Source organism: Anabas testudineus, chromosome 17 (assembly GCF_900324465.2).
Source record: "Anabas testudineus chromosome 17, fAnaTes1.2, whole genome shotgun sequence".
Lineage (NCBI taxonomy): Eukaryota > Metazoa > Chordata > Actinopteri > Anabantiformes > Anabantidae > Anabas > Anabas testudineus.
The window spans coordinates 22,162,236-22,185,576 of NC_046626.1; the positions used below are offsets into that span (position 1 = coordinate 22,162,236).

The 23,341-nt window shown below is 41.7% G+C and overlaps 1 protein-coding gene across 4 annotated transcripts in view; it reads right to left on the reverse strand.

Annotated features, from left to right (window-relative positions):
* rasal2 (RAS protein activator like 2) overlaps positions 1 to 23,341 on the reverse strand; it is a 64,534-nt gene that overhangs the window by 23,606 nt on the left and 17,587 nt on the right. For 3 of the 4 annotated variants that reach the window (XM_026374056.2, XM_026374055.2, XM_026374054.2), the window contains exons 2-3: positions 12,068 to 12,195; positions 11,394 to 11,517 (exon numbers count right to left, since the gene is read on the reverse strand). In XM_026374056.2, the coding sequence (XP_026229841.1) occupies positions 11,394 to 11,517; positions 12,068 to 12,195 (252 nt within the window). Of the gene's footprint in view, positions 1 to 7,087; positions 7,163 to 11,393; positions 11,518 to 12,067; positions 12,196 to 23,341 lie in introns of those variants that run through there. The other variant, XM_026374057.1, reaches the window with a different exon arrangement.

Consider the following 23,341-nt stretch of genomic DNA (forward strand, 5'->3'; position numbering starts at 1 on the left):
GTGTGTGTGTGTGTGTGTGTGTGTGTGTGTGTGTGTGTGTGTGTGTGTGTGTGTGTGTGTGTGTGTGTGTGTTCTTGCTAAGCTCTTATCATTTGCTGTTCTGGCAAATCAAAAACAAAATCACATCAGGGATGCAACTAAAAATGATCAGTTTATAAAAGCTCATTCATGTTAAAACATGTCAAACTTTTAGTCTTTGGGATGTGTCTGCCTCTTAGCATAGGCACAAAAAGGTAAACAACCAAACTATGACCCACAAACATGCATCTTTTTCCATGCTGCTCTGTGTTTAGTATTATATTGGAGCTGTAAAACAGCATCCGCCGGCACGATTACCGTTTTCAGCATCTAGCTTGTAAGCATCAGTTTGAGACGACCCTGGTTCTGTTTAGTGTGTTTTCGAGTGAAAAGTCAACCAGTTTTCGCATGAGCTACTGGACATGCTAAACAAAGGACTGATGCCAGAGTTTAGAAGGTTAGTCGAAGCCATTTTCTTCTCAGTTCTGGATAATGGGAACATCCAACATGCCACTGTCTATCACGCTCGTCATTATAATCTTTGTGATAAAGTTCCACTGAGTAATAAGAGCGTTAGTGGAGAGGTGTCCTCTCATATCTCCTTCTGTTTTGATATTGCTGCCTTTTCTTTACACGCTCGTCATTATTTGGTTTCAGGAATCAAACTAGAACTAATTACTTGGCCGTCACTGACTGTGTCTATCCATGTGTGACTGTCTTTATATTATCCATTACCTGTCTTTTTTGTTTTGTTGTTTCACCTTTTGTAATAATCCATTTTAACTGTAAACAGGATGTTGCTGTAAATTACCCTGTACATTCATGTACATTCATCTCTTTCTCTGCGTTACAATAATCTTTTCATTTATTTTTCATAAGTTGTTTTGTACAATCTGATGTATAATTCAGTTATGTTGCAACTCCACTTCCAAGTTTATCTTTGCGGTGATTGGTGCTGATTACAAACTTGAAAAAAAAAAAGTTGAAATCTGTTGCTGCTGAAAGGAGCCATGAGTATATTGTTTAAAACCCCACCGTATCAACTCACAGACAGTTATTCAGGCAGCCAGGCTCAGAATTCAAAGATCTGCTGCTCTGTTTCTGTTTCACCTAAAAAAAAAAACTCAACTTTATTTATTCATAAAGTCAGTGTGGTTCAGGAGTTTCATCTGTTTTTCTTTGGGTTCGTCTTTTTCAGGGCTGTTGCTCAGAAACTGGGAAAGTTGAAGAGGTTGAGTATCAGAATTGACTGAATCAGAACAACCCTATTAACTATTTAATTTGCAATAATAAAGATATGTTTGGCTTCCTTTAAATGGTCTGAGTGGAAATGCAGAGTAACTGGAAGTCAGCTGAAAAGACTCGTTTATGCACAGTGTGGGTAAAGAAGAACAACAGTACTACATGTATCAGGGTATTTCTGTGTTTAAATAGTCGTCAACACCACATTACAATGATGTTATAGTTGATATTAGTAGTGTAGTTAATACTAATGAGACACGCAGGGAATCAAACCATCAACCGTTTGCTCCGGGATCATCAGTAAACTTCATCCTCCTTTTGTAAATGAGACACCAACTCGAGGAGGCTCGGATATGACTCAATCAACTGTTAAAGTGGATTCTCACAGACACTGTGACCTTCACAACTGGGGCGCAGCCAGACTGAGGATCCAGTACAGTACAGACTGAGGATCCAGTACAGTACAGACTGAGGATCCAGTACAGTACAGACTGAGGATCCAGTACAGTACAGACTGAGGATCCAGTACAGTATAGTACAGACTGAGGATCCAGTACAGTACAGTACAGACTAAGGATCCAGTACAGTACAGACTGAGGATCCAGTACAGTATAGTACAGACTGAGGATCCAGTACAGTATAGTACAGACTAAGGATCCAGTACAGTACAGACTGAGGATCCAGTACAGTACAGACTTAGGATCCAGTACAGTACAGACTGAGGATCCAGTACAGTATAGTACAGACTAAGGATCCAGTACAGTACAGACTGAGGATCCAGTACAGTACAGACTGAGGATCCAGTACAGTATAGTACAGACTAAGGATCCAGTACAGTACAGACTGAGGATCCAGTACAGTACAGACTGAGGATCCAGTACAGTATAGTACAGACTGAGGATCCAATACAGTACAGACTGAGGATCCAGTACAGTACAGACTGAGGATCCAGTACAGTACAGACTGAGGATCTAGTACAGTACAGACTGAGGATCCAGTACAGTACAGACTGAGGATCCAGTACAGTACAGACTGAGGATCCAGTACAGTACAGACTGAGGATCCAGTACAGTACAGACTGAGGATCTAGTACAGTACAGACTGAGGATCCAGTACAGTACAGATTGACCAGGTTTGTCAGACAAGATTTAATTTCAGTCACTGGTAATTTGTCCCAAAAAAAAAAAATCAATCAACTGAATCATGAATGGTTGCACATTTGTTCTGTTCCTGTTCCTTCATCATCACAAACTTATTTAAACTCAGACCCACATTCACCAACCTGCTGCCACAAACACTCACTACAGACCGAATGTGGATTAATCCAGAACAAAGACTTGTCTTTTCAAACGAGTGTCCTTGTATTTGAGAGATCTGTGAGAGCCAAAGACACATTGGAGACATTACAAACCTTTGAGAGACCGACTAACACAATGTTGGACACAAGCCTTGGTATTTAAAACTATGTATATTTGTATATAATAACATTATTGCTAAGTATCTAATGAACTAATGTATCAGTAAGTATATTAGTATAGGAGACGTGTCATGTGCCGTACATACAGAAACTGTGTCTCCATGACAGAGTTCATCCAGCAGAGAGCACTGACAAGTGGATTTCTACACTGCACAAACATACTGGTCGAAACTGTTTCACAACCCAGGACGTAGACTTTAAGGGATTTAAGTCATGTGTTAAGTAGAAAACAATATTATAAGACAATACATCATTTTAATCTCTCCAGTTATCCCAGTAACCTGAATGTGCCAACACCGACCAGTCTGCATGCTGATCAGTGTGACGCTGAGGAAGGCTGAGAAAAGATAAATGTGAGGGTGTGAAGTCATCGGAAAGCACCTTCAGGAATGCTGGGAATGTTTAAGGGTGACACTTGTTGAACTTTCCAGGTGCTGACACACCTGACACACAGGAAACGCAGACACAACACCGATAATCTGCTGCTCAAAGAAACCTTTGTCTGACTTAGTTTGCCTGTCTGTAGGACAGGGTGGAGCTGTCACACTGACGGAGTTCAGGGTTCAACTCCCAAACAGCTGATGTTACAGCACCAGAACCAGACTGATCTTTACGTCCACTATGAGGTACACGTGTCATGGATCTATTCTCTCCAAAAACATCCCAAAGACGTGTAGTAAACACTCTGACATCATCAGGTTTTTAAGTCGTCTTAACAGCTAATTCATCTACTTTTAATCGGGACAAAGAACAAATACAGACCAATAATAATAATAAGTCAAACTCTGAAAACCCTTTAACAGCAGTAAGTTAAACTACGTTGTTCCACTAAGTGTTTCTCAGCACTGTCCATCAGCCTGGAGAGATATTATTCCATCATCCTACAGAACAGCTTCAGCTCAGATGTTGTTAAATCTGATTCTAATAATCAGTAAACGTTACGTATTAAGAAGTTAAGTAAATGATATTACACACACACAGTAGAGGTTGTGTATTTAAGGCTAAACAGTGAAAACGGGGTTGGTATAATTTACCCACGTACCAACACACCACATCCAACAACTCTGTTCTGATTTTCTCTTTTGTTGTTAGTTTAAACTTGACTTTGAATCAGTGACTTTAACAGTCTTCATCCTCCGGTTCTCAGCACACACACAGATCAGCTTTCACAACAAATATTCAAAGAATTTCATTCCACATCATGAAACCAGTCCTGTTTGCCAACGACGAGCCTCGTTCTGTGTCTCTGCTGCAGCCGCCTCCTTTGAATTGACTGATGTTATTAGTGTAGAGCTGCAGCCCTCAGCTGGTTAACAATTATACAAACATCTAATTAAAGGTATTAATATCCACACAGGGGCTGGACAAAATAACAGGAACAACAGCACACCTGACAGACACACCTTAGCTTGACTGAAGAGACTAAAACTACAAATCACAAGGACATAAAGACTAAAATCACCAAGCTAAAATAAAAATCTCTTGAAAAGTGGCCAAATGAGAGTCTGATATAGGAGTAGGGGTCATTTTCTCATGACCTGTCTGTGGATATTTGACACATCACTGTCATTTCACTCATGTTCTGACGAACTTTAACGTACAAGATAAAGTTATTTTTGTGGATTTAACTTCGTAGTTCTGAAGACTCTAAGCAGCTAAATGAAACCCTGATGAACCTGATCCGGGGTCAGTCTGTCATCCAGCTGAACAATGATAAGGACTGTTCTCATTAATCTGCAGAGCGTCAGACACACAGGGAGAAATCACATTTACAGCCTCAATTAGATGGAAACAGAAAGAGCAGCCGGAGGAGACGAATGTTCTCTGCAGTATCAGTTTGAACCGGCTGAGGAGAAACACTGCTCTCAGAGTCTCACTGTGATGGACCATCTCTCTGCTGCACCTCTGGATCCTCTGCAGGCTCATTTCTGATCAGTGAAACAAACAACTGCAAGGTCAGACAATGTAGGAAAAATCTGCGTTATGCTCCTTTAAAAAGAGTTTCACTTCACGCTGTGCATCTTCAGACAAAGAGAGAGCAATCTTTGGGAAATTTGGGACAATGATCTATTTATAGCTGGACTGGGGACAGCAGGAGTGCCATGATTTAGGCTAACTGCCACGGCATCCGTAAATGAAGAGAAGCAGCCGAGTGCACGGAGTTGGAAGAAATGTGATTGAGACACTGTGGACGCAAACCAGAGCAGACTCAGGGAGGTCACGGGGTTTCAGCTGCAGGAGGCAGCTTTACACCTGTCTCACGGTCATATGATCATGTGATGAAGTACTAATATTAATGAAACTAAAGCAGACAAGTGGAGGAAGTAAACTGATTAATGTAACTGTTGAATGATGCGCTTCAAATAACCTTAATCGTAAAAGCTAAGAGTAAGTTCACAGGTTAACATCATGTAAAACTTTATATTAAGTGTTAGCAACTAGCTAACAACCAGTCCAACCTAATTTGGAGAACGTGCTGCTGTGTCGTAGCTGTTTCCTCATAGTCGTGAAGCCTCAGCTGAGGTTTGAGGAATGTTTAGCTAGTAGCCAGGTGCTAACTGAGTTGTCTGAGTGGGGCTTGCTCCTTAGGGGGATCCGTCAGGTCCAGCAGCTACTACACTGAAATGATACCACTGTGTACTTCTGAATTAGTAGCAGCAGTGTTTGACTCCACAACCTCCAGCTGCACAAACCACCTTCACAACAATCACAGACACATTCAGAACTGCTGAAGGCCACCCCTCTGAGTCCTGGACATTCCCTTCCACCCACTGCACAGTGTGCTGCTGGACAGAAGAGCATGTTCAGCCAGAGACTGATCAACATTAAGTGCTTCACAGAGAACCACAGGAGGTCCTTTCTGCCTGAGACCATCAAACTGTACAACCCCTCCCCTCTCTGTAGTGGGAGGGGGAACTGACAATCATTAGAATCATTATTTATGTCATATATCTGTTATCATTCACCCCGAGACTATTTGTATTGACTTATTTTCATCCATCTTACATATTCTGTGTATATGCTGAGTTTTCTGTATTGATTAATTTGAATTTATGTTGTATATTGTTGGTGTGGACCTTCTTCTGGTTGTGGTTCCTTCTGTCTGAGTTGACAGATACTGTAACAAGGCATTAATAAAGTTTTTTGAACTTGAAGTACTGCTGCTACAGCAGGAGGGATTATTTAAAAACTAAATTCAGTACTGTAACTGCAGACGCTGCAGGTTCACTTTTAGGTTTCTGTGGGTTTAAATAATCACCGACCGTCTGCAGGTCAGAGGTCAGCCTGTGTATAATCACACATCCCGTCACTGGTGGAGGAAGATCTCCACTGTTCTGCTGACCAAACTGTCAATTAGTCAGACAGAGCACAGGCAGGTCTGTGGGTCCATTTGGACGGTGACAGCACCAGAAACCAGCCCTGAGGTGGAGGAGGAGAAGCTGCAGACAACTCATCTGATTTATTATGAACATATTATTTAACTTTCCTCAACTGATTCATTTATTCTGAGTCAACTCATCCCATGACGTTTGCTAACAATTGTCCCACTGAGCCTGAACTCACCATGAAAGTAGCTGCTGCAGCCTCCTTACATCCATCGACATCTGATCGATTACTGATCGATATCTGATCGACATCTGATCGATTACTGATCGATATCTGATCGATTCCTGATCGATTACTGATCGATTACTGATCGACATCTGATCGATTCCTGATCGATTACTGATCGATTACTGATCGACATCTGATCGATTACTGATCGACATCTGATCGATATCTGATCGATTCCTGATCGATTACTGATCGACATCTGATCGATATCTGATCGATTACTGATCGATTACTGATCGACATCTGATCGATTACTGATCGACATCTGATCGATATCTGATCGATTCCTGATCGATTACTGATCGACATCTGATCGATATCTGATCGATTCCTGATCGATTACTGATCGACATCTGATCGATTACTGATCGACATCTGATCGATATCTGATCGATTACTGATCGATATCTGATCGATTACTGATCAACATCTGATCGATTACTGATCGCTTTGATCAGTCTGAGGTTACTCCCGCTCTCCTACAGCCTCGCTGAGAGTCCGGTCTGGACCGTGGACCGTGGACCGTGGACCGGACCTAACTTCCTGCGGGTCTGAGAGAAGCGGCAGGTTCCCGCAGGCGGAGGCTCCGCGCAGCTTCACGCGTTTCGCAACTTCTCTGAAGAGAAACAGCTCAAAGCCGCCGGGAGCGTCGGTCTGCAGCCAGGTGGGAACACCTGAGTCCACACCGGAAGTCGGACTTTTACTATCGACGAGTGGGAAATGAAAGAGACTCACCCAGAAAGTCCATGAGACGCAGGTTAACTCATGTCGACTGTAAACACTCCTCCAGTCTGACACGAGTTTCACCCAACACACACTTCCACTGAGACCTTCACAATAAAAGTCTCATCGAGCAAAAGAGTCGTCTCCAACAAAGAAAAGAACAAAGATCTGGATGTAGAAATAACTAGAAATAAGTTTACATTTGGCCTGATGGCAAAGTGGAATAAAGCATTTAAACTTCACTTTTTATCTGTTTCATTATTTTATTCGGTTTCTTCAGTCTGACTCTTTTGCTGCTGTCATGAATTTATCACTGATTATGTAAAATATATATATATATATATATATATATAATAAATATATATTAAAGTTTAAAAAGTCAAGTCAAGTATATCAAGTACTCAATGTGGAGCTGACTTAGTTTGAAATATGGCTTCAGGCTACATTATTACAGCTTCAGAAATGTTTGACTGTGGAATTTATGGACTGAATCCAGCTCGTCCACACTCTTTTACACTGAAGCTACCACTGCAGGATGTGTGGTTTTATTGTGGCGGGGCTGACAGGAGGACAGCAGACCAGGAATGCAGCAGGTCCTGAGCTGAAGTCTCTGAACCAGCAGATTATTCCAGTATGAGACCAAGATCAATCTGTCATGAAAACCAGTATAAATCCAGTAGTAAACCAGTATAATACTATAGACCAGATCAGTATGAATTCAACATTAAACTAGTATAAACACAGAATTAAAACTGATCTAGTATTGAAAGTTGAAGTTAAATTAAATGCAGCACAAAACCAGCATACATATAGATTTTAAACCAGTATATCTCCAGTATTAAAACCAGCACAAAATCTGGATTAATCCAGAATTAGAAACAATACAGATTCATTATCAAACCAATATGAATCCAATTTAAACCAGGTTGAATCCAGTGAGAGAGTCTGAGTATCTGTAAGAAACTGATGGACTGCTCCTTCATCTCTGTAGGGTCACCTTTGCTCAACAGGTAAGAAGATGCAGCCATTTTCACACACAGATTATTTTCCTTATGTGAAGACGCCATGACCTCGAGCTTCAGGTAAAGTTTCATCTGGATTCTCCTGATACAGCAAGATGAGGAGGAAGAGGAGGAGGAGGAGGGGGAGGAGAGGCCGACACGCTGCAGAGCAGAGACCAGTCAACACTGTAATTAGACTGTACCGTCAACAGTGAACTAAAATTACTTCTCAGTCTCTGCTGGAAACAAAAAACAAGTGGAAGTAGAACAACGGCAGGAGAAGAAGTGGTGAGCAGTAAATGAGATTCTAATTTCCTGTTTGATTACTTGACTTCCCAGTCACATCAAACCAGTGAAAACTAATCTGATCTCCAGTTTAAATTTAATAGTAATCTAAGTAGAAAACCTGCAATAAAACCGTTGGTAAACCAGCGATTAATACATTATTAATTTGAGTATCAATCCCAGTATAAACCCAATATTATAACCAGTTTACTCCCAGTATTAAAACCAGTATAAATCCAGTATTAAAACCAGTATAAATCCAGTATTAAAACCAGTATAAATCCAGTATTAAAACCAGTATAAATCCAGTATTAAAACCAGTATAAATCCAGTATATGGTCTGCATCCGGATTTAATCCCAGTGTAAAGCCAGTATGAACCCAGTTTAAACTGGTTGCCTGCTGGTGTGGGCAGACTGGATAAATTAACATATAAATAACCTCTTCCCCCCTGAGCTGGTGGGGGTGGGGGGCAGTGAATGAATGAGCTTGTCTATGGACGAATGAGCAGAAGGAGCGGGGGCAGAGGGGCAGCTCCTATCAATCAATAAACTGATCAATAAACTGATATCACCATGACAACTGTCTGATTCAAAGCCTTAAGGGCTCCTGGACTTTGTTTCTTGATGGGTCTGATCCAGATCCAGTGCTGGTCTGGTTATGTAAAACCAGGTCTGGACCCCCGCACCCCCTCACCCAGGCGTCCCACAGGGGGCAGTGGGGTCAGTCCAGCCCCTTCAGATGGACACTGGACGCTTTGTCCTCACACATTCCCCTGGTCACTGCAGACGTTCCCACACAGAGCAGCTAAATTACAGGCTGCACCCGAACGCCTCATTATGTGAGCAGAGAAAACCTCCACCTGACTCCTGAGAGACGGAGACGCGTCAATGACATTTAAATAAAGTACTGTGACTTCCACCAACACTCGGCATGAGCTCCACAAAAGGAAATATAACAACATTGAAGAAGTTCAACTTCCTGTTCGGTGGAAGTAGTGAATTAACGAACACCTGCAGCTCTGAACCTCTGATGATTCTAAACTATCTGCATTTACCTGATCAAAGGGTCCAAACCATCAGAAACAGTGTCCAGTGTGTGGAAACCACAAAATAAATTAAAATAAATACACATTAAACCAGTTTAAATCATGTATTAACACAGTCATACAACCAGTATCAGTCCCAGTATGAAACCAGTATGAAACCAGTATTAAAATAGCATCATTACAACAGTAATCCCAGTAAAAACATGGCAGGAGTTTAACTTTATTAAACTAAGGATAAAGTCTGCAGTACAGTCAGATAGAACCTGGTATTAAACTAATTATTAATCTATTAACATTTTAAGTATTAATTTAATCCCAGAGAGAATCCAGCACTGAACAAGTATAAACCCAGTACTGAAACCAGTATGAACCCGTTATTAAAACCAGTATAAATCCAGTATGAAACCAGCATGAACCTGTTATTAAAACCAGTATAAATCCAGTATGAAACCAGTATGAACCCGTTATTAAAACCAGTATAAATCCAGTATGAAACCAGCATGAACCTGTTATTAAAACCAGTATAAATCCAGTAGTGTAAAAAGAGTAAATCCAATAAAATCCCACCACTGAAACCAGTGTCTGTAGTTTGATGGTGGTTATGAATCCACCATCAAACCCAGAATATGCCCAGTATGAATCTAGTATTAGAACCAGTATTACTCCACTATAAATCCAGCTGTAGACGCAGTAACACCAGTTTAAAAATACCAGTAAATATTCTGATTTAAAAACTTTCCTGTAACAGCAGCAGCTAAGAAACGTGAATAAATCTGCTGCAGTACAAATACAGTAAACTTCCTACTACAGGTACTACAGGACAGGAAGTCATTTGTGCCAACAGCCATCAGCCTGTACAATGACTCCCTGACAGAGAGCCAGTGTCCACGCTGATGGTTTAATCAGCGTACATTCAAGTCCTACAGTGTGTTTAGTTGTTTTTACTGTCTATTCTGTGTGTTATTCTTGTACTGTGTCTCGTGTATTGTTGTGTAGATTATGTTAATGGCTGCTGCAACACCAAAATTTCCCCTTGGGGATCAATAAAGTATCTATCTATCTATCTACAAGTACTTCTAGTACAACACACAACACTACAAAAGAACACAGGTTGCAACTCGTGTGAATGAGTGAAGAAATTAGAAACTGAATTCTCATTTTTATTCTAGAAAAAGTTCAACATCTGTTAAATCCTCTGCCTGGAACTCAATGCTCCAAAACTCCAGGGTATTCCAGGAATTCAATGAAGTGGAACTAAATCCACTGAGGTATTGTTGGTCAGATGATGCTACTGATAGTGCTAACAAATAAAGTACTGTACAGTATATATAAATACTAATTACATCTATTTGTACTGACTTTACTGTTTGTACTGAGTAGTAGTAAATAAATATGTGTTATAGTATATTTTACTGATGTTACATAAATCATTAGAGTACAACAACATCAATAATGAGTACTCTGGTACTTCATGTATAATCAGAAAGTAATACTTTTTTACTCAGGTAATGTTTTAGACACCGCTGAGACAAAACCTCGTCCACAGTCTGAACATCATCACATCTACGGTTGGTTCGGACTTTAATCCCTGCTGGATTAGGCCTCGCACACACACCTGTCCTACTATCTTTGTGGGGACAATCACTCACATAGTTTAGTTGGTGTGTTTCATTCTAAAACCAACACACAAAGCTTCAAAACAAACAAACAAACCAATACTGCAATAAAAACTACCATAATAAATATACTTGTACTGTAGTATACTTTAAGTGTTTACCTGCTAAACCCTGCTCTGTTTTACCTGTTTTACCAAACCCGAACCCAGAGCAGACTTCCTGTCCTCATAGTATTTGTACACACTCTGAAGTAATCCTCAGCCTGTGCAGCTCAGTTTCTGTGGTTTTACGTAATGAGAGGTTACTGAGCTTTAATCTTCACAGTAACAACAACCCAGCGCTGTCATGGCAGCTAAGCTTCCCTCTTACCTAGCACGGCGGCGCCCTCTCCCTGAAACTCTGGGAACTGTCCCTCGGAGGGGACGCTGACCGTCCTGCGGAGACTTCGTCCCTTCACTGAGCCCGTGGGACTCTCCTGGGCCTCGCCTGGAGCCTGGGGGGAGGACAAGGGGAGGGGAGGTTACTGTGTGTTAAAGAGTGTCTGCAGAATCATGACCAGACTCAACATGATGGTTTGAAAGCAGCAGACGCTGATTAACATGATATTATGTGTAAGTTATGATGCACAGGTTAAATCCTCACGGTGTAAGAAGAAGAAGAAGATGAGAAAGAACTGATGAAACCATCACAAATCAGACATTTCAGACTCATCCTGGAAATTCATATGTTAAATTAAAGAAATAAAGTTAAATGTCCAAAAGCCTGTTGCTTTCACAGTTTGATTCTCCTGTTGGTCTAAAGGTTTATTTTTTATGGAACACCAGCGCCACCATGTGGCTTCTCTCAAGAACACATTTAAAACCTGAACGAAGCAGGTGCTCTTTGGGGGCTTCGCACAAAACTGGGTTTATTCTGAAGTTGTTAGTTAGAAGTAGTTAGTGGTAGTAGAAGAAGTAATATGTATAAATAGACATAAATAACAGATGTCGACTACCAGTGCTGCATAATTTTGTATCTGAATGTTTCAGCCTGCTCATTCTCACCTCTTCATCCTTGTTGAGCAGAATGAGCTGGCTGTCGGTCAGGATGCAGAACTTCCTCTCCCAGGCTCCGCTGTCGGTGTACGGACTCTGACCGCAGGAGAAACGGTGAGCCGGGGGACCTTTAACATCTGAAAACAGACAAGAGACATGTTAGGAAACAGAGAACACAAAGGGTTTAAATACCAGTAAATCACTTCTAAATTACAAATTAGACTTTTACCACAACATGTTCTTAAACATCCCACAGCCTAAACGTCATATCAGCAGTAGAAGAAGTAACTCGAGCTCATCCACAAACTACTAAACTGTTGTGTTTATATCTTACTGTATATTCTGAGCTGTAGCTGCACAGTCAGTGTCAGACAGTGAGTGGGAGGATTGAATGTCAGAAAGGGTCCAATGAGAAACAAGTCAGGTTCAGACGTGTTGTGCAGATAAGAATCAGGAGACTGAGGCGTGTTTACACCTCGACCAGAGCTACAGAATCCAGATTTCAGCTCATCCTGAACCCAGCAGCAGCAGTCACAGGACGGAGAGCGAGTGGCCGCTCTGCAGGGAGGAATCACATGAAGCAGAGCCTACAGGCTCAGGCTGCACCTGCACCGCCTGCAGGGGGCGCTGTGACTCCACACTGCCCCCTCTGATCAGCTGCTCATCACTCCACTTGGGTGGATAAGGCAGAGGAGGAGAGTGATTAAAAATGAAAGTGATGTCTGCAGGGATCAGCACAGCATCTGATCTCAGCTGACACACTGTCACAGGCAGCGCAGCAGACTCAGCAGAGGTCAGAGGTCACGTCACTGTGCGTTAGAGGGGAGGTGATGGAGATTCCTCCACCTCCTCCTCCTCCGTTGCTGCTGCTCTGTCACGCTGATGTTCGCTCAACTGGAACATGCGTAGGAGAACTCAGGCTGAAACACGCTGCATGTTCTTTTATTTTCACCTTCAGAGTCTGTTGATCAGACAAAAGCTTCAGCTGTGAGCTGAAAGTGCAGATTTACAGGTGATTTATTTGGGTCTGAGCCCACACAGAACAACTAGTAAGATAATGAACCAAAACTACCACAAGGAGGTGTAATATGACCACAAAGAAATATAAAAAAACAAGTAAATATAGTCACAGTAGATCCACTCTTACTCTAGATGAAGGATCTCAGAGTTTTAAAACCCTCTGAATGTTCCTTTAAAAGTGGAAAACGTGTGTGTGTGTGTGTGTGTGTGTGTGTGTGTATGAGAGACAGTAAATCAGTGTTAGGTGCTGAACAAAGCTGCGTCTGTTTGTGCACCGCGTCTTCATCGAGCAGGACGGGTAAACAGACGGTGCTTTCACTGTGCCTGATTGTGCTGGGATCATTCAGCGCCTGTTTGCCCGAGTAAACACTCCACACACACACTCAAACAAACACACACTGACTCTAATTGATTATGATGGACATATGACTGCAACACAAACTCTGCGCCGGCAGTGATTTTAAGAAACATCACACATCCTCTGATTTCATTTACACCATCAGTGGCTGTTTTCACACTAACTGATGAATCGATGGCGAGCGGCGCCAGAGGCTCCGGTTTTATTGATGTGGTGGTCTGCAGAAGAAGGTTCAAACAGGTAAATCAGATCTTCTCAGCTTTGGTGTTCATGGTTACAGTTTGATCTAAAATCACCAGACTGTGCAGCAGATTTCCAAATATCTGTTTCAAAAGCTGCTCAATCACAATAAGAATGAATCTGTGCAGGAGCAGGGACGGTTTCTAGAGCACACTTTAGGTTTGTAGTAATGTTCTTAAATAAATCACGGCTGTACTGGAAATAAGAGTTATTACTCTTAAGCTGAGGCTGATGTAAAAAACCGAGCATCACCACTGTACACCATGTTTCCGAACAGATGCAGTCGTTGACATTTTAAATTAAATAATCATCCTGTGACACTTTAACTCTGAATCTTAACTTCTGATCTGTTTTGACTGTCTGGTTCACGTTTGTTACCATATTTATGAAACTATGTAAAAGTTCAATTTACACTATTTCATACTTCCTACTTGTTGCAGTAACATCCAGTGCAGAACTACCTTTGGAAATCTGCTATTTTAACCCTGCAGTGGAAACAGTAACTTAACTGTATAAAGAACATTTGTCTGACCATGTTAATGCTCTGTTGTGTTTGTCCTCAAGTCTTTTTAAAATTAATCTTAATCACTCTCATCACAGCTGCAGAGTACAGGGAAACTTTAAACGGCTGTGATCACTTCCACATTTTTAAAACTGTTGTTCCTGAAACTAAACCATGTCACAGTGGAAATAAAATAGAGACAATCTGCTCTGATGAAGCTGAAGGAAACTAACGTGACCTTTTGACTGTGTTAAAACTCAGTGTGATAAAACCAAAAGCTCAAGAGCAGCTACTAAATGCAACATGGACAGACTGTGAGAGAACGTGTTCCTGGGAACAGACCCCAAACCCCAAGACATATGTGGCCATTCTGTAAGTCATTTTCTGTGACATTTAGCATCTTTTAATAACTTCAACCACAATCGTTCAATAACCAATAAACGCTATGCTATCAGAGCTTTTAACAACTGCAGTTCTATAATTAACAGCGAATATGAAGACTATTACATCTAAAGCCACAATCAAGGCTAACTGCTGCACTATGAGAAGCCCTAGGTTGGAGGTAGGAGGAGATCTGCAGCAGGAAGTGAACATTCTGGAGTCAGGTTTGGTCACAACAGTAGAAGCTACAGTACAATGTGCAGGTTTGTTGATGGATCACAGGTTTGTTGATGGATCACAGGTTTGTTGATGGATCACAGGCCTGTGAAGCGAGCGGAGCAGCGCTAGGGAAGGTCAGGGTGTTTGTGCAGAAAGCAGCTGAGGATCTACATTTTCAGCAGTCTATTTCTGGCTACATACTAAATCATCCACGTCAGAGCCCGGGTCCAGAAACCCCAGAGAGACGTGAAAGGAGTCACACCTGCTACTGTGCAGAGCTGCTGAGTGAAAGAGCAGCGACCGAAGAGGAGGAAAAGCACTAATTAGATGTTTTTTCTGTTCTGTGCAGCAGAGATACAGTGGGACTCGAGCTCGGCTAATCAGCAAAACCGAGGTCTGCTGCCCCGATGAGACATGTGGTCGCCTCTGAGCCGCCAGATGAGCAGAGCTGAACAAAGGCGGGAAGCTGAGACGGGACGGCAGGCTGCTCCCAGATCATCTGCTCAGAGAGAGGGACACAGGCCGCCTGCTGCTGGCCTTACATAACACCTCAAACCTGCCTGAACCACCATCCTGCTGCAGCCCAACATCACGCAACCTCTGCAGAGATCAGGACGTAGCTGAAAATATACAGTGGGTCTGGAGACTAACAGGACGTGACAAACTGAGCCTGAAGACAAGAAAAAGAGCCACACATTCATGAAAAACCCATAAAGCAACAATATGCTGCGGGCACAAAACAACCAATGCAGAGGTTCCATCAGAAATCTGTCATTTTAACTCTAACAAGCTACATTAACCTCCAGGTTTCCCATTTCATTAAGTGGATAAACAAAAAGTCACTAAAATAGTTGAGAGTTGATCCCCTGAGACAAACACAGAAGACCAGATGTACGTGGAGCTTCCTCAGATGTTTCTTCTCGTGTTTCCTGCAGGGAAATGCTCTTTTGTGGCAAACAATGAATGAATTGCCATGAACGTTTGTACAGACATTTATAGTTCTGACATGTAAATCAAACTAAACTTGATGATCCTTTGAGTTTTAATCTACAGCCATCATCAGGCAGACGTTTCTGGTAAAACTGGTATCAAAAGAACAAAAAAAAGCACAAAAACGATTACATCACAGGACACACGATGATAATGTTTAATACAGAATTTGATAAAGTATTAAAAACGCACTCACACCTTCTGTTGCTTTGTAGAGTATGCAGAAAAAAATCACCAGCTTCTCCAAAGATGTCTGGTGGCTAAAATGTCCAAACCAAATCCACACTAATTTCCTATTTTATCTCGTTCTGACCTTGTTCAGGTAATAAAAACAGAGCTCTCTGATGAAGACCATGAGATGTGGCCGAAAGCTCAATCATGTTCTTTCTACCTTCTTCCAGAGATTTCAACCAATCGTCTTCATCAGCAGAGGTTTGCTCAGGTACATGACATCACTATTACTGAGCTCAAGAATGAACTTTTGATTAAGAAGCAGACTTTTTAGTTTCAGAGCCACCAAACTCACCAACTTAAAGCTTAACATTTTGCAGTTGTGATAAATTACAAACAACATTGGTTAAAGAAACACATAACACTACATGTTATATAAACGAAGCCACCAGAATAGGAGATCATATTTTTAGGTCTACCCACCAAACTTCTATAGAAAAAGTGGTGTATTTTAAAAGATTACATTTTACAGTTGTCTTTTGTCTGCTCACCAACGACTACACCGTCCCCTCTCTGCCACATATGTCTGAACACTTTCACTGTCACAGCATGAGAAGACCTTTAGATGTAGACCATCAAAGACTTTGACTCCGACTCTGATTTTTACACTAAAACCAAACCAAACTTTGAACCTCAACTTTTCCCCATGCTACGTTTATTTTTACACCTATCTGAGCTCCACGTGTGACTCCAGTCTCTATTTTGGTCATAATAAACTGTTCAGGCTCCTTTTAAAAACTATGCTGCTGTTTTATTGTGTGAGATGAATCAAAGCGAGACGGCGGCCCACAGGAAGTCCTCTTTGCTGCCTCCCTGCCTGCACAGACAGACGGTCGGATTAAGCTTCTATATTTGCCCGAGCTGCTGGAGGATCCAGGCCTGGTGAAAGGTCAGAGCTGCCTGAAACCGACCAGCCTGGACTACAACATCAGCAGTGTGGAAATAACTCGTGGAAAAGTCGCAGCAGCTGGAAGATGTCGGTTTAATGTTTTAACGTCTATGTCAGGCTCAGTGTTTCTGTCCATCGGAACAGATGCACCGACCTTTCCACAACTTTGGATCTTTTGTACTTTTGATGTAGTTTCAAACTCGACTACATTTCTCTGTTACACTGAGAGTTAAGAAAACATCATCAGAGCATTCTGACAGCACCAGTGCAGAAAACACAACCACACACACATTATTTCACTGTGAACTGTCGACTGCAGTAAGAAACTGAGAAACATTCCTCTGGTGATATTTGCAGCATGTTTCTGTATTTGGTTGTATTTTTTCTGTCTTTATTCACATTAAACTAAAGTGACCTCATGTCTCTGGTAGCACTGATCCCACAGAGACTTGCCACCAGTTTTTTAGCCTCTTTTAGCTCCTTGTTTCAGTTTTTACTATCATGTTAGCTACATCAGGGCTTTCTGAAAACGGTCCTTATTCACAGTTTTTGTCCAATTTGTTTAAAAAATAATATCTCTAAATAATAATTTAACTGTTAATTTAATATTGAGCTGCATCGATTATTGATTTATTTCAATCAATTGATGTAAAGCTGATTTCCTGCAGCAGACACAACACAGTGAAGCATTTAGCAGCTGAAGAGTTTGGAAACTGTGTGGAAACAACAAACCTCCAGGTTCACATTAGTCTCTGTGTTATGGTCTAATTAAATCTCGGTCTCCATCTGTCAGACTGTGTGATATCAGAGCTGAGGCATGTCTGACTGGGACACCAATCAACCACAGCACTACTATGGAAATGGAGACAACAAAATACAGAGTCATGCAGCAACACAACACCAACTCAACGCCTCAAACAGCTCTTCGGCTCTTGACGTTTAGTCTTGTAACTTGTCATTCTTGTTTAAATGCACCAAACACTTAAATCTGCTGCCAGTTAACGTCTCTCACAAATCAGGTCTTTTCCAATTTAGACCCATAAATGAACTTATCCCCAGTTTTCTTAGGTACGACATCAAGTTCCAGGTTCTCCCAGGGTGAGAAACAAGAACTGACCACCTTTGTCTTACACGTTCAGGTTCTGAGAAGCTCTGGGTTTCAGGTCTGCTGGTTTCTACAGCAGAAAAAGGTGTGAGAGAAATATACGACTAAGATTTCAACACGTTTCTCTCACAATTATAAATTTTCCTGCCGGTTTTGTATTGATCAGGTTTAAATCTTAAAACCACAGTCACACAACAACAGTCCTGAGACGCCCAGGAATAAGGTACTGAACCTGCAGATGGTTTGTTCTTGGTTAATTAGAGAATAAACAAACGGACAGAGTGTTTCTGCGGGTTCACACAGGATGTAACTTAAAACCTGCTCAACAGTCACACAATTAAATTGAACTCTGATGGAAAACCAGGAATCATATAACCTACAATTATTTATTATCACAGTGTTATTCAGTAGTTCTCAGCTGTACAGAGCAATAGTTCCAGCAGGTGATTAGGAAACGTGGATTAACCAGCAATTCATTTAGGTTTTTCCTCCTTTAAGCTGATGCGTTTCCAGCTTTAGCTGTAGTTTTGTTTGCTAAAGGTCTCATGCTGTTGACTGAAACTCCACAAGAAATGATTCAGCAGCCGCCCGCAGCTCAACGCACCACCTCGCTTTGTTTACACTTGCACACGGTGTCCTGACAGCCGGCTGTCACACACGCACACACTGACATTACAGCAGCCGAGAGACCAAACCGAAGATCTCATAATAACTTTTGAGGCATCTTTCAAAACCCTTTAAGACATTTCAAGACCTGAAGGAACCCTGAGAGTGTGAGTCGGTGCAAAGAGAAACTCGACTCCAGCCAAACCTCCACTGGGAATGTCTGAGAGCCGGGGAGAGTCCACCACCTGTCCACACTCTCACAGTAACACCACTGAATACTTCTCATGCTTCTACTGCTGCAGTCTGCAAGCTGCTGTTTATGTGTTTATGTGTTTCAGCCTTTAATCGTTTCACAGGACTCAGACTGAGGCATTTCTTATAGTGGAACTTATTATCACTAGACACTGCCCACCTACACCTTTTATTCTATTATTATTCTCTATATTCTGATTCACTGTTTCTCTGTAAACCTGAAACATGTGGGCACAACTCTTCCCTCCGGGGCAACAGTCATATCTTATCTCTTATCTTTTATTGTTAAAATCTGCAGGACGACTATGGAAACACTTTAAAATCAAAGAAGTGAGCAGAAAAACGTCTCGACTGCCAAAGGGTTAACAGTCAGACGGGTTTCACAAGGATAAAGTGCAAACACACACAGACATAAACAGACCAACAGAGGCTCTTTGTCTGTCGACCTGTATATTCCCCTCTGCTGCAGCAGGTCTGGTCCCCACAGCAACCAGTAAATACAGCAGCTGTCCTCCAATCACAGCGCGGCAACATCACATCACTGCTTTATCAAGATGGGACCATTCAACAGGAAGAAGAGGGGGTGGGGGGGTGAACCACACTGAGAACAGAGAGGGGTGTGTCGCTGAGACTCTGACCCAGGCTGCAGATAACGCACCCACAGGTCGGCGTTAACATGTGGAAACTTCTCCACACAGCTGAAGCTTTGTTTGTTTTCATCCCTGGATTCTGTTAAAAACTGATTTTCTGTCTCAAACATTGAAGTGTGAGGAAGACGACACGTCGGATTATGAGTCTACTGACAGAACAGAGTCTCCACATTTAAACAGGACAGACTACAAACTACCAACGGCCCCTTCACTTTCTGTCCAGTGAAAGTTTGTTCAGGACATTTTTCTCAGTTGTCTTGATGTTCGCACTGAACTTTGAGCCAAATTAGTGATTTGGGGTTCTGGAAATAAAACTTCATGCTAGCTGCAGGTTTGAATGCATTAAAGTCACAGTACTAAACTTTCCAAATGTTTTTTGGTGGAGATATTTTCCAAAACGTATCTTACTGCGGAGAGCTGCAGTGACGCCTCCACACGATGCAGCCTGGTTTAAACTTCCAGCAACGAACCACTCTTCTCTAGTGGGGTGTTGTGTTGACACATTTATTTACATGCTCTGCTCTGACTGGATGATTATTTCAGCCAGAAACACCAACAGTGTCTGCAATTTGCTTTCACAAGTCGTTCTTTTTTCGGTCCAGTGACTTACGAGAGCGAGCGATCGGCTTGTCCTCCGCCTTCTTTAAATTTCCTTCACTTCAGGTTGTAACGGACTCTGCTTCATTTTCCACTGGAACTGAAGCTGGATGATCCTGACGATCATCTCGGTCTTGGTTTACAGATTATTTAGGATGTGACGTGAAGTGAAAACAAATGACGACTATTGCTGTTGTGTCTGGCAGTAGAAACTGTCAGAGCAGAGGATGTAAACGACTTTCTCGGAACAACACAGGGCTGCAGAGTTATGAGACAGTGAACACATCTTTCTACATCGTTTCAGCTCGTTTCTAGATTTAGAATTAAAAAGTGATGCAACAAAAGAGGTTTGTGATGTTGATTCTCCCAAAATATATTTAACACAGCTCTAACATTTGATCTTTAGTGGCTGTAAACATCTGTGATCCTGTAGAGTGGTGTTCTTTGAGGATGAGCGACAGATAAAAACCTCAAATGTAAACCTTAGTGAACAACAAACCTGCGTGTTGCCACATCACATCAACATGCACAACCTGCAGAGCGTTTTTCAGATGCATCCTGTTTCCTGAGCTTTGTCACTTTAATCATAAGAAGAGTGCACTAAAGCTAAGACCATCGCTCTGCAACACAAAGAGAACAGTGGGAACAGAATAAATATACATCATCATGTATGAAGCATCTATCTGACTTTGTCGTATTAAGTCGCCAAAGCTGCAGTTTACCACTGGTGTCTGGTATCAATCCATCTAAAGATCAAAACTACAAGAACTGGAGCTGAGTCATAAATTGTGGCCTGAGGAGACAGTTTAACTTCAGGACCTCATCTCTGTCAGCTATAAAGTGAAATTACTACTGAAAATTACATTTTACCATCTGAGAAACTCGAGGCTGATATGTACACAAGGGACACAAAGCAGCTGGAGGTCATGTTAAAATGATCTTTAAAGAGTTAGCTTCAATAGTGTTTTTTTAATCCTGTGTAATTCAGAGACAGTGAAGGAGCTTTCCCAGCTCTGATTGAGGTGTTAAACAGCCTGAGGAGCAGCTTTTGTCCCGTGAGGAAATTACAGCAATTAACAGATTGGACCCAAACAAAGTTTCACAGCTTTCATCAACGTGTCCGTGGAGCTTCTGTTCAGTTTCCTCTGTGAGGAAACTCAGCACCTTGTTCATCTCCTGTTTTCTGTCTGTCGACTCTTCTGCTCGTTTCATCACTAATAATCCTCAAACTGAGTCTTATCAAACCATCTGTGACGTGACCACTGCAGCTACAAACCCACTAATTAATAAATAAAGAAGTCACAGTGTGAGTATCTAACAGATGATTACACTCATTTTCATCCTAATGTGACGTTAGTGCTGGTGGAACTGGTTAAACTGGTCCTGGGTGACTGATTGTAAATACTCCTTATGGTGGCTCGACCTATTTCTCTACATGCACTGATGCAGAACGACGTCTGCACCTTAAATTGTTTTAATTGTGATTAACATTCACCGGGTTAGGTTTTTCTGTAATGACGCAGTTTGATGCCTTTTGCAGCTTCACCTCTTAACTCATGTACTTTAGAACAGGCTGCAGATACGTACTGTGAATCAGTAAAGTGAACACTTTTAAGCAACACTAAATTGCTTCATTCTCAGGTTCATCAATAATAAAATTAATTGAGAACCTTTACTATTGAGTCTGTCATATTAACAGGCTCAAAGGTCCCGTCTGTCTAATGTATGTGAAGGATTCACAGATATTTTAAAGCCTTCAAACGGTGACGTCTCCCGCTGAACACTCGGGATAAATCAGTGACGGCAGGCGATTCGTTTCCTGCAGCAGCTGATTGTGAGTGAAGGCTGCAGCTCTGCTCTGATAAGCTGCGAGGTTCTCTGAAGAGGACAGATACAGCACTCAGTTCAGTCACACAGAAACATCAACGCTATTCTGGTAACAGCCCCACGCACCACTTACAGGGACACTGTGGGACACATGATATCTGCTCTCAAGGTCGTTTTTAGGAGACATGTTTATTAGAAAAACTAAACTCTGCTGCAACATCTTACTGGGTTTAAACAGATGTTGGAGAAAAGATAAAGACAATCAAACAACCAGATAAAGCTGCAGCTGGAGTTCAGTGATTTGGTAAAAATAAGCTTCCAAACCAAATGTTCCTTCAGGGTTAAAGGATTTTCTTCCCCATGCCAAGAGCTGCTGTTCATGCAGAATAAACTTAATTAAATTAAATTGTCCTCTGAAACTAAAAACCTGCTGGTCTAAACTTTTTACTGTTTTCGCTCAGTGTTTCACAATCGGACAGATTCAAGTAAATCAAGTTCCTTGTACATTCAGGACCTGTAGATGCTGCAGCCATTAGTCATTTGTGTTGTGTAATAATTTATATTTTAAGTGTCTTCCATCATGGCGGATCTTTGTTGTTCGTCGGCGACACTGTTTAATATTTAATCATGCTGACTTCAGCAGGACTCTTATGCATTTGCATCTACAGACGCTGTCACTCATGTGTCGTTCAAGACAGCAGCCTGCACAGAGGGAGGGGGTGAAGAATGGGGGAGGTCTCAGAGGTCAAAGGTGAACAGCAGTGTCACCTCCCTCCAGGCTGATGAGAGGAGCAGAGAAGAGACAAAACTTGAGCACTTCTCAGACACAGATTGTGGTATAACGTGTTTCTGCTGAACTTTATTAGGAAGCTTTGCTCATTTACACCTAAGGCGATATTATTAGGAAATACACTATAAATTTCCATTGCTATGCAGATGATAACCAGCTATACTTATCTATGAAACCAGAAACAAAATAAAGGCCCGGATGTCCTCCAGTTTCCTTCTCCTAAATCCAGACAAGACAGAGGTTATACTGTTTGGGCCTAAAAATCTCAGACACTATGTCTAATCACGTTCTCACCCTTGATGACTTAGTTCTGGCCTCAAGTAATACTGTAAGAAACCTCGGAGTTATCTTTGACCAGGATATCTCCTTCACTTCATACATCAAAGAAATCTCTAGAACTGCCTTTTTTCACCTAAGAAACATTAAAGTTAAAATTAGGAGCATCCTGTCCCAAAGTGATGCTGAAAAACTAGTCCATGCATGTGTTACTTCCAGACTGGACTATTGTAATTCATTATTGATAGTTTGTCCCAATGACTCATTAAAGAGCCTCCAGTTAATCCAAAATGCTGCAGCCAGCGTTCTGACTGGAATTAGTAAGAGAGATCATATTTCTCCTACGTTAG